The sequence below is a fragment of the Stegodyphus dumicola genome, chromosome 11 (genome assembly GCF_044657685.1).
Source record: "Stegodyphus dumicola isolate Sdum_Otavi_A_Nest chromosome 11, ASM4465768v1".
Taxonomy (NCBI): domain Eukaryota; kingdom Metazoa; phylum Arthropoda; class Arachnida; order Araneae; family Eresidae; genus Stegodyphus; species Stegodyphus dumicola.
The window spans coordinates 92,024,761-92,037,587 of record NC_140778.1 but is presented as its reverse complement, the minus strand read 5'-3'; the positions used below and the strand labels follow the sequence as shown (position 1 = coordinate 92,037,587).

The window sequence follows — 12,827 nt, the reverse complement described above, 5'->3', positions numbered from 1 at the left end:
GAAACTTCACGATAAACAAATAATATATAGAATGCTTAAAAATAAAGAGAAATGACAAAAGAAAAAATTCATTAGAGAAAATTCTCCAACCAAAATTTATGAAATAAGTTATGATAATAATGTAAACGCAATTATTGTATAGACGTTATTTGTAAATCAGCCACAATATATGGCAATGTGAAAATTTTAGAATTATTAATAAATACTAGACAAGGGCGGACGTGGGCAGAGCCGGTTAGCCGTAATGGTAGAGGGATGGTGCCCATGTCCTCCGTTACTACTACTACTACTTCAAGGATGTCAATCAGATGGAAAGCAAAAACAGGCCATTGACGTCACTCAAAAGAAAAAGTACAAACCAGCAGTCCAAGCTAGGTTACGAAATTGTGACCTCTAAATATATGGTTATCAAATAGTCTGATCAGGTTATTTTCTCGAATGATTTGGTAACTTCTAAAAATTTTGGAGCATCACAGCTGAGTCCAGTTTTGAAGAAACTCTTATTAATTTTAGCAATGTTGTCTACTCTTATCAGGACTTGTGTTCCTCTTTACTTGCTTTGGAAACATGAACTGTCCTGTCTCGGAACAGGAAGCTTATTCAAGCTATGTTCAATAAATTGTGAAGTAGACAATACACACAGGAAGGGTATACGAAACCCTTTATTCTTCTATCTTAACAGCGATTTCCGGAACTTCGGAATACAGAGACCAACCACTTGTGGTCTGAACGTAAGAATATAAAACTACTAACTAAAACTATAACTAAAACTAACTTTGGATTAATATACAAGTGCCCAACTTTAAGATTGGCCGTTATTTAACAAAAATCCGTATGTAGTACAGAGAGCTGCTAAAACTACAATACGTTTAAAATTATCAAGAGGATTAAACCTCTGGCCTTGAAGGCAACCAGCAAACGAGTAAAACTACTATGGCAAGCGGCCTGCTTCTAATAACTCCTTCCTCTCTCTACTTGGCAAAAAGCCACAACTCAAGTACTTGGCGTTAGCAAGACAAATTTGCATAAATAAGTTAAAGCTTTTAATTCTGGCCGGAAGTAGAAAATAAGAAGTGATAGTAAGGATTTAAAAAAAAATAAACGTTAGTAAAACTTAGGATCCTTACACTCTTAGTTCGATTTTCAAGTCAAGTAAGCATGGTCGTTTCTAATAAGATATGAGAATATACAATTCTTTTTTAGAAACTTATTCAGTATCACCGGAGTTTCGCGAAAACCCTCAATTGAAATTGAGGTCCAGGCTGGAATTAGAGATGCGGTTTGCACATGTTTAGACGAATTTCATAGTATTTGCGGAAATATTTTATCTAAAGTTTTGTGTTTCAAATTTTTAGTGGATAACGCTTATTCTTCACCATAATAAAACCTTGATAATAAAGAATTTGAAAAGGTGTTTTATCCCATTCCTGTTAAACAGTTTCCAAAGGCCAAGGAGGGCTGTTGGTCGATGCTTCGACGATCCACATCTTAGAAGTCCAAAACCTCAGAAATCCATGAGTTTAATTGCACTCCTTTACACACAACAAGATTCATCTGTTGGGACAATATTTTTAAATTTTCATTTGGATAAATGCTAGAAATCTGCAACGCGTTCTGCGTTCGGTGATATGCCGTGGAGGAAAGTGGAAGGAGGAAAATGAAGATCCTCTATAGGAAGAAAGAGGGAATTCGAACTAACATTATGTAATATTTACACTTGACAGTGAGAATTTAAAAGATTTTGCAACTATCATTTGACTTACCGTATTTTGTTTTAACATTAAAAATATTTCCTTTGCAACTTTCTCCTTGGATATGTATTTGGCAAAAGTTTCCCATTTGAAGCCAAACTCTGAAGTTGTTATCTTTCCTTATTTACAATATCACGTATCGTAGCTTTAGATATAGAAATCCTAGGGCTTTCACAGTATTTTCTAATAGCTAGATACAAACATGTTTCTTCGAAAGAAGGACCAACATAGTCTTTCATCCATTGCTTCTTTAAAAGAGCCATTTTGCATAAAAACAAAACTGTTGAGTAGCAGACGATAATGTATGCATAGTTGTAGTTAAAAAAAATTTCCGTGCAGAGGATTTTTGTTTACTGCAAAGTAAAATCCTCTAAAAAATGTGCGAAGAGCGTCGATACAACCCGCAAAGTTGCATAATAAATTTCATTACTTCATTTTACATACTTACCACTTGATGTTCCTAAGGTATGATCAACACGTGGTAAAATGCTCAATAAAAATCCAGTCTTCTCTTGATCTTTCCTCTTCCACGCTAAAGGTCCTGTATACAAAGCATTGTAGCCACTGCTTGATTCATCAAAAGTGCAAACCGACTGATGCCCTGATTAGAAAGAGGTTTTTGATTTCTTTTAATAGTTTGCACTCTAAAACTACTAATTAAAAACGTAATATCAGAACATCAGCAAAATTCATTAAATTACTGAACTAGCATTAATTTACTCAAGAAAAAAGTATTTCTGTTACTTTTATTCACTAACTCTTGAAAACGGAAAATATTAATTAATATTTGAAAATGGGAAAAACTTACCATTTGAGCATTTATGGTAGGCCAAATGTATATCGTCCAGAGCTATGATTCCTCCGACTTCAGATGAAAATTCATATTTTGCTTCGAAAATTAACTATATATCAAAATATATTAAATTTAAAACTATTTCAAACAAATAAATTAATAGCATATTCCAGTGTTTCTCAACCTTTCAGTATTCGCGGCCCAATTTTTAGTCATAATTTTCGTCGCGTCCCCCCCCATATAATAAAGTGTATACAATTATAATCTATTTTGAGTATTTTTGGCGCTAAACCTACACTACAATCTTAATTTTAAACCTTAAAAAGTAACAAGAATACTGAAATTTATTCACAATTGGAAACACCGATCCTCAGCATTGGCAAAACAAGAATCTGCTACACTTTTATTACCGTTCTGTTTTATTCTGTTCTAATTTTGCAAACCAATTGCAGCAATTGTCCATACATCTTTCAAATGATACTGTTCCCCGTCGAATTAGTGATATAGCTGAAAATGTACAGTGTCACCTTTTCTCGAAGTTGCCTAACAAATTATTTTCAGCACAGCTCGATGAAGCAACAGATAGTAATAAAGACGCTCGTTTCATTGCCTATGTTCGATTTGTGATGAATATGTCAATAGTAGAAGTATTTTTTTCTACTATTTTCCTGCAAACCAATAGAACTCAAAGCAACAGCACACGCATTATTTGCTATCTTAAATGATTTTAAGAACGAAGCAACTATAGAATGAAAAAATTTCGTCGGTATATGCAATGATTTTGCTCGTTCAATGTCAGCAAGATTCCAAAGTATACAAGCACTTGTAAAACAAAAATCGCCAGAGTGTGTCTGGACACATTGCATGATCCACAGAGAAGCTTTAGCTTCCAAAAAAAAAATGAATTCTAGTCTGCATATTGTGTTAACTACCGTTGTAACTGTAGTAAAATCAAGAATCTTTTCCGCACTTTGTAAAGACATTGGTGCCGTCCATTCAGTGTTACTATTTTATTGTAAGTCAAGATGGTTATCACGTGAGAAATTTTTGCAACGTGTTTATGAATTAAGAGATGAAGCCGAGAATTTTCGCGATGGTTTATTTGTGATGAAATTGAGCTACTTGGTCGACATATTCGAGAAATTAAATAACTTGAATCTTCAACTCGAAGGAGCAAATACACATATATTGGATACGAGTGATAAAGTTAATGCTTTTTGTAGAAAATTGGAATTGCGGAGGAGAAATGTAAAGCAAAAAAAAACCTAACAATGTTTACAAATGTGGATGATTGTATTAAAACTTACAAGGCTGAAGAACAACATGTAAAAGTGGTTTTTGTAACCATTGAAAATCATTTCGCCATACTGACAAAGAATTTTACAAATTATTTCCTTGCTGTCGACAAACTCATAGAAAGTTACGAGTGGGTTAGAGATCCATTTCAAAATACTCCCGAACTGCTCTCAGTTGCTAAGGAAGAAACCTTCATAGACTTCACGACGATTGGTGAAACCAAAAGACAATTTAGTAATAAATCACTCTTTGAATTTTGGGCAGGAGTGAGTGATGAGTTCTCTGCACTAAAAACAAGGGCATTTCGCATTTTATTACCATTTTCAACATGCTACCTTTGTGAAACTGGATTTTCTGCGGTGGCTTCATTGAAGGCAAAACGTAGATCTGAGCTAAATATAGAAAAAGAACTGAGAGTGTCTATTTCTAATATTAAAAACCTTCCTTCGAAAAACTTTGCTCTGCAAGACAGGCCCAAAGAAGTCACTAAGAATTATTAAAATTGTTTTAATTTAATAAGTTTTGATTACGTAAGTTTTGATTTATTAATTATTTTAATTTAATAATTATTAAATATTATGACAAAATATATTTTGTTTTGTGTGTGTGTGTATGCTTTCTTTTTAGTTAATTAATATCTTTTTTTAAATAATATTTTCTACTGGATATGCTCACTCCCCCTTAATGTGCTCGCTCCCCCCTAGGGGGCGCGTCCCACAGGTTGAGAAACACTGGCATATTCTGCCATAAATAAATCAATTGGTTACTAAATTCTTTTCAGAAGATTGTGAGTTGGAGGGATGAGGTTAATAATTTCTAACACGTATTTAGTTTTAGATCGATGAAATTTAGTCATAAATTTGTATACAATTCACCGTGTTTAATTTATTTCTAGTCTTTATTAGAATAGAAGTTATGTGTGTAATAATGATGCTTTATATATTTAGTTGAAGGAAAATTAAATTATAATGAGTTGAGAATATTTTCTTCTAAATAAAGGTGACAGTGCACTCGACCTTAATTTTTACCCTAAAACTGAGCTGAGAAAAAAATTTTAAAGAACTGTGCAATAATGTGCTATTAATATGCATTTGTATTAAGGATATCCGATCATCCCTTACATGATTTTCGTTACCGGAAGTGCTATGCCGACCCTTGAAAAATCCGCTGTTCTTTTATACAGTGTTCCAATCAGTAAGCGCAGAAGAGAAACCTGTGGACATAATTGATATCAATGTACACTGAGAATTTAATTCCAAGTGTGACTTTCAAATAACAGCATGAAGCATGAAGCAATTTTTCCATGCTATTTTAAGAATTTTAGTGCATACAGCCCTCCTTAATTGGTATTCTTCACTTATGTTAATAAATCTTTACTCTCGCATTACTTACATATCACTGAGACGATACAACTGAAAATACAAAATTACTATACCCACTTCAGAAAACATTACCGTTCAAATTGGCTTCTATCATAATACTCTCTCATTGCCACTAGGGGAAAATATACTTTAAAGTAAAATCAATGCGTTGCGTTTACATTCGAGCATCCTAACTTAGTTAAAATCTCAGAACGTTAAGAACTTATATTTAACAATTAAATCTATAATATTAAAATTTATGGTTCGAAAACCTTTACCTGTCATATAGATTCACCGTCCTTATGTCGTCATCATCGTCCTCCTCTGATTCAGCTTGACACTGATGTTATTTTAATTGGCTCACATGAGCTGTCGTACTAAAGAAACGTCCTTTCACCTTCTCTTCTAATTGAGTCACTCTATAGATATCACTTTGTAAAACTTCTGTAACTGCCAAATGTCCTCGATATTTTGTTTGTGGTTTTGATTAATTCTCTAGTTGATTTAGGTACTCTTCTCATAACTGCTATTTCTCCCCTTCTGAATATTAAAGAATTGCTTTTCTTCTTGTCATAATTTGCTTTCATTTTCATCTGCATATCTTCAATTCTTTTTTTTTATCTTCCTTCTGTAAGAATACTGGATTCCCCCATTCATTTGCGTCTTCGTCTATAATCATCCTCATCAATCCGTCGTTGAATTTTGGTGAATAACCGTGAAGCATTTTGAAAACAGTATTTGTAGCCTTATTTATCATATTTTTAAAATTTCTTTCGCATTCCTTAATCTTTTTGTCCCAGTCCTTATGATTCGGATTTTCCTTATTCATTTTAATCGTAGTCACAATTGTTCGATTTGCTCTTTCCACCATTTCATTACCACTTGGATGTTGAGTTGAATTGAGCATATGTCTGATTCCATTATTTTGACAGTATGCTCGAAATTCCTTCGCTGTGAAACATGCTCATCTATCGCTTTATTCGCTGTGAAACATGCTCATCTATCGCTTTATTCGCTGTGAAACATGCTCATCTATATTTTTTCTGGTAACCCAAAATCATCTACAAAACTCTTCAATGCAACTAACACATACTTGGTTGCAGTACATTTCATAGAATATAGATGTGTAAATCTTGAAAAATTATCAATTATTACAAATAATTATGTATTTCCTCTTGAACTTTTTATAAACGGTCTTAAATGATCTATATGTATGATTGCAAAAGGTCTTCTACCAGGTCTAATTGGATGCAGTACTCCTTGTTTCTTAACACTAGGCATTCTAAACACATCGAAATGTGACGCATAACATAGCGTTTCATTCCTTATAACCAATATGACTCCTTTGATTTTGGCAACAGTTCTGTCTGCTGAAAAATGTCCCAAAAGATCGTGAAATTTTACTACAATACCTTTTCTCATCGACTTAGTTATGATCGTATAACAATTTCGTCTTTTCTCGATCTGTTACTTTACGAAACAATCCATTATTTTTCAAGACGCAATTTTCAGTTACATATTTCCCGGCATTCGTTCTGTCCTTTATCTTTTTCTTTAGCCGTTAGCTAAAGAAAAAGATAAAGGACAGAACTTGTTTTCAGTTGTTTTCAGTTATAAAGTTTCTTCTGCCTGATCAACTGGCGATCGGCTCAATGCATCTACGTGACTCATTTTTTTACCTTGTCTGAGCTTTATTTCAAGATTGTATTCCTAGATCAGATTAGTTATAATAGTTACTCACCTCCTTACTCACTTGATTTCATGAGCTTTCTGTGATATCAAACAAGCGAGATTAGTCTCAGCAACAACAGAATAAAATCGCAGCATCGTAGTACTGAATTTAAGGAGCCCTTCCCTTGTACCATTCTCACAAAATAAGGAAAGACCGAAAGAAAAGATCAAGTAACCCTCGTATAGCACGGTAGATAGGTTCCTACAAATTGCCGTGCTGTGTGAATCCGTGTTGTATGAGACTCAAAGCCAGTATAAAAAGGGGGGTTACAATCCGAAAACTTATTAAAAACAAATATTTTTTTTTAAAATTCTACATAAACAATTTAATTTTTTAAAATTATTTATATATTATGCACAATACAAAACAAAAAATATTGCATATTTTAATTTAACGCAACTTTAGTTTAATAAATTTCTTCGCTGTCACTGCTCAGTATAATCAATCGAGAAAGTTTTTCGGTGGAATGAAATCGCTTTCGATTTCAGAATTTCTTTCTTCGTTGAAAGTTCTAGCATTTTCTTCCATCTTTAAAAAAATCTGTAATTCATCTTTGCTTACGAATTCTTACCGGGTCAATGTAAATTCCTCGATAAGGAGCTAGACAGTTTTGCAGCCCCCTTTTGAATTTTCGGCATGTTTCAGCGGAAGGGTCAGCAGTCAAGAAAAATGATTCGAGATTTTCAGCTAAGCTTAAGGCCTTCTTTTAATTTTTTTAATGTTAAATTATTAACTGCCCAATCTTGATTAGTCCTAGTGTCCTCAGAATTGGTTTGATTTACCGCTTCGGATGCCAATTCCATCAAATCTGCTTCGTCAATTTCTTCTTCCGCTAATAAATTTTGAACGTCCTCAATAGCTATGTCGACAAAACTTCCGATTGATTCAGCAAGTTCTAATAAGCCACCAATTTCATTTTAAGACGATTGACGCATGTTTTCTATTTCAAGTTCTACAGCTACTCGTTTTTGAATTATGCGAGCTTGATTCGTACGTACATACTTAGAGACGCCACGCAAAAATCTCTTGTGAACCTATTTTAAATCCATTTTACATGCATACATTTTTGCAGCCGACTGAAACCAAAAAACGAAGTCTAGAGCTACATGTTATAGTAGTCACATATACAAATTTTCAAAGTTCTGGAGCTACAGTTTTGAGTTATGCGAGACGCATTCGTACGTACGTACGTATAGGCGTCACAAATCTCTTTTGAATCTATTTTAAATCCATTTTACAATCCGTTTTGGAGAAAAGAATCCTTTATTCGTTACATACGTACAGATGTCACGGAACACAATCTCTCAAATAGATTCGGGGGCGGTCAAAACGGGTATTAATGTTGAAATATGACACCCAAAATTTTTCGCCTTTACAATATTTCGTAAAGGAAGTAAAAACCAATGAAAAACTACACGCAGCTTAAATGTGAATCGAATCTAAAACGAATATTTAATATTATCTAGTATCTAGCGCCTTTAACCATTGCCTGTACTGCTCTTGAACTGATAAACTTTCATTTCTGATAGAAGCATTAGTTTATTAATCTGATTTTGCAGCTCTTCTGCAGAATTTCATCTAATTAGAGAGAAATATAAAATTACACTTGATAAAAAATAAACTTACGGTCTTTAATTCATGATTTTGTGTTTAGCGAATTCTTGTCTTGTCTCTAGAAATTTTCCTTCCAAATTTCTACACATTTTTTTATTTTGCTAGCATTTATGTTTAAATAATACGTTTGTACAGACATTAGGATTTTTGGAAGCAGAAGAGATGAAAAATTAGCAATCGTCTTCGCCGGGAATCGAACCGCGGACCTCTGAAATACCGGCTCAGTGTGCTGACCACTACACCACAAAGGCACGCTAGGAAGGCGGGAGAAATATCTTATAAGTTAAACTTCTACTTACTATGGTATTTTTGTAAAAATTTGTTGAAAGTGTGAATTCTGCTTTCTCCCAGCGATTACCTTGTGTCTTACTGCGAATGAAATAGACTTCATCGTAATCTTGGGAAAGACTGTGAGTGTACACAGTCAGCCTTCCGTTGCCTGCGCTATACATGTTGTAGAAGAAGCTAACGCAGTAGACGGAAACGCCCAAAATTTTTGTTTGTAATCGGACACCTTTCGCTTTGGATGCGCTTCCGTTCACATACAAATAGTTACCTTGATCTGAAAAAGAATTTTTATTAGAGAATAAATTTTAAAACAGGTGTTAGCGTTTAAAACTAAAATTTCAAGTATGTTAATAAAACGACTCTAAAATGTCAATTTTTTTCAAATACGTACCTTTTCCGTTAGGCAACAGACCTTCAGAACAGTGCTGTATGCGGGCACATTACGCCCCGCGAGAATCTTTAATGAAGCCCACTGAATATTACTTAAACTTTTAAAAATATTCTGAGTTTTATAAACGAAAAAAAGAGAATATTAAATCTTTAGAAATAAAGAAAATTGTGGAAAAAATAGGGGTTTTCTTTTTTTTAATAAAATGTTGTGATTTATCCCACCTGATCGGCAGTAACATCAGATGAGGTCTCTGAAATCAGAACAAGTCTACGAAATTAGATGTGGCAAGGAGTCAAAACTGCGCCTGATGTTGTCAAGAACCTTGGCCGCCATACAGATGACAGTACGGCTTCTCACAGCAACCTCTCGAAAGGACTTTCGGCTCACCGCATATTTAGAGGGACCCCATGCGGCAAAGATACTATACATTTACATACATCCCTCTCTTCTTCGGGATTCGAGCGGTGACGCTTCGGTATAGCAGTCAGCATTGTTAGCCACTAACCCGTTTGGACGGCTTATGAAAATGTCGGTTTAAAAATAAAAAATGTGACAGTTTCTCCAAACAGCAATAAAGATTTCGTCACTTCCATTTCTCAACTGAAGAAATGAATAGATGAGTATAAGCCTCTAAGTATACGAATTAGAGCTTTAAACCTTATATTACTTAAACTTTAAAAGCCTCACGTCATTCTTTAATATTCAATAACGCAAAACTACAAATAACTGGAGAAATTAAAGGTTGGTTTGGTTTATTTACATAAAGGCAAATAATCGAGGATAATCTGCCTAAGGGGAGGGATTCCTTTGTGGAGGAATTTCGAAATTTTTCTTTTACGTATTTACGTTACGTATGGGGGAACCACGAAGACACCCGTGCAGCGTGCCCGTTCGCGGAGATTTGAAAACCGGACGGAACTACCGGTGTTCAGCGACTTTACCACTCGCTCGATGATGGGCCCCAGAAATATAAAACTACTAAGACTTTACGTAGTTAATATTATTTTACGGATGACAATGTAGCACATCATGGATGTATTTATGCTCAAGATTGTCTATATATTTTGCACAGACATTAGGATTTTTGGAAATGAGGAAAGAGGAAAATTGAGCAACGACTTCGCCGGGAATCGAACCACGGACCTAGGGAATACGCGCCCAGCGTGCATACCACTACACTATGAAGACATGCTAAGAAGGCGGGAGAAATACCTTATAATTTATAAATTTTGGTCTTCACAATTGAAGGATTCTCTTACTGGAGTGCATGTATGACTTAAACGTCAGATTTCATAATTACGTCGCAGAGAACTTTCAGTGCTTGTACATTAACCTGTGCCTGCTGATACACCGCCAACAATTGGCGCCGTTTGAGCACGAAATATATTTTGATCAGCAAATCAATTAAACGGGTTTTTCGCTTTCCGGCGGGCAATGTTTGGCAATCACATTCAAAATCGGATCCCATTCTTCTTCTTCTTTGCTTACCCTTATCTCATATGAACTCTGTTAAATAAAAAAGACAGGAACGTCTCTCGAACCAGTTTTTTATACTTATGTTTATACTTCGCTGGCTTTCGTTGAAATTATATCTCCAATGTACCTTCACTCATTGAGTTATATTGTAAAACAATTAGAACACTCACGAAGTTTTAGTAAATATTATATGTCAAGAAATATTGGATGGCTTCTACTTCCTTTCTCAGCAAATATAAGTAAGTGCATGGTGCGAAAACGCATTAAAAATTAACGTGAGGGGAGCAAATGTTGTCTCGAGCACTTTTAAACTCGGAAAGCGTTTCCAAAAATTATGCAATGCAATCAAATGTTTTCTCTAATTTGTCTGAAACTAATGTTTACTCCGTTAACAAAATAATAGTTATAGTAATATTAAGACGTTAATGTGAAAAAACTCATCTTCTTAGAAAATTTCAAAATGCCTTCTGGGCTTGCTAATTGTTCCCGCGATTCAGAGTCATGAATAATGTTGTGGTAAAGGCTAAGTCACAATCAACAGAATGTTTGCTAAATCATTTTGTTAATAATATCCATTATGAGTATAGATAAAATGTATTTACGTTGTGCCCTCAAATTCAGTATCCATACATTACCATAAAGAAGGGTTTCCCCTTCTTTATATTTTTATAGACGCTTTTTTTATAGTTTTTTATAGACGCTTTTTTTAAAAAAAAATCTCAATAAAGGAACGGTGAATACCCACCTGGAGGTTTCTTCTACCGTTTCCGTAAACCAGTACGCAGACAGCGAATATCATCTTTGCTTAAATCTAAAATTCGTCAGAATCCACATCAGGGATATTATGATAAAATTTAGCAAATCATTAAATTTACAAGCACAATTTTCTGCATTTTACAGCGTTACTCAAAAATTGGAAATCAAAACTTCGAGTCCGTTACAGTCTCGCGACATTCTTCCCTTTTGAGATTCAGAGATTTAAAATTCAGGCTCAACAGTTTTCAAAGTCGCAAGTTCATTCATTGTCTCTTTTCCGAGGGACCTCAAAATCATGAGTTTTGAATGACAACCTCATCATTTTCAAGACATTCAGGATCACTTGGAGCATTAGCGCAAGGAGTTGAGCTACAATCTCCGGTCACTATATCGGAATCATGCTTCATTAGCAATTTGTCATTAACTTTGAGCTGATATAATTTCTGGAGAGGTCTCAGATAAGGCCGATGGCTGGTTTCGAGATCGGCTACAAGTACTCTTTCATTTTACCAGAATTCCGTTTCACCAATTTGGCGAAGCACCAGTTGTTTCTTTTTACATTGTCGTCTCCAAGAAGGGCGATATCCCTTTCCTCCAAATTGTATTCCTTTGCTTTCTTGTTATGTTCTCTCAAACTGTTCAAAAATTCTAAATCGTGTTTTGAATTGTTTTCTAATTTTTGGTCCATAAACATTATTAGCTTATTAGACTTGCTTTAATCGATTAGATCTAAACTGGAACTCCCGCTTCTTTTATTTCTTCCAAGACCATTATAGGAATTAAGGGTGTAAGATAATATCTTCATACATATAGGTCAAGGGTTTATCATTCATATTTACAGCGTACTACAGTACTGTGAATAGGTCTTCATAATCTAAACTATCGTGTCCTAAAATACGATGCTTCTAACAATTGTATTAGACCTGGCATGTCAAGACCATGGCATGGATTGGAATTGTCAAGACCATGGCATGGACTTGTATTGTGTTATGTTAATAGGGAGCTGGAACAAGTACACACAGCTGATGTTGATTCTGAATGCAGAATTTAAAATTATCTCAACCCGTCAACAGTTTTGTGATTGACATACAACTACAGCACATCCAGTCTAACATTTAAAGATGGCTATATCAGACAACAACTTTTAAACAAAACTGAAAGCCAAAGTTCCAAGGCGACTGCCATGATGCGTCATTTGATAGTCGAACCATTAACCAAGAAATATAAACTAGTGTCAAATAATAAAGTTATGAAAAATTGCTTGCATTTACATTTGATAAAAATATATATAGCAGAGAAAAATGGGCTCCACGCGAGACAAAAGCTGAAAAAAGGGCTTGTTCTGCTTAATTTTGCCTGGTTAATTAGT

At 34.5% G+C, this 12,827-nt stretch overlaps 1 protein-coding gene across 3 annotated transcripts in view; it reads right to left on the bottom strand.

The window, feature by feature from the left end:
• LOC118198258 (apical endosomal glycoprotein-like) overlaps window positions 1-12,827 on the bottom strand; it is a 92,822-nt gene that overhangs the window by 62,513 nt on the left and 17,482 nt on the right. For 2 of the 3 annotated variants that reach the window (XM_035369896.2, XM_035369895.2), the window contains exons 3-5: window positions 8,847-9,109; window positions 2,560-2,653; window positions 2,200-2,352 (exon numbers count right to left, since the gene is read on the bottom strand). In XM_035369896.2, the coding sequence (XP_035225787.2) occupies window positions 2,200-2,352; window positions 2,560-2,653; window positions 8,847-9,109 (510 nt within the window). The remainder of the gene's footprint in view (window positions 1-2,199; window positions 2,353-2,559; window positions 2,654-8,846; window positions 9,110-12,827) is intronic. The other variant, XM_035369898.2, reaches the window with a different exon arrangement.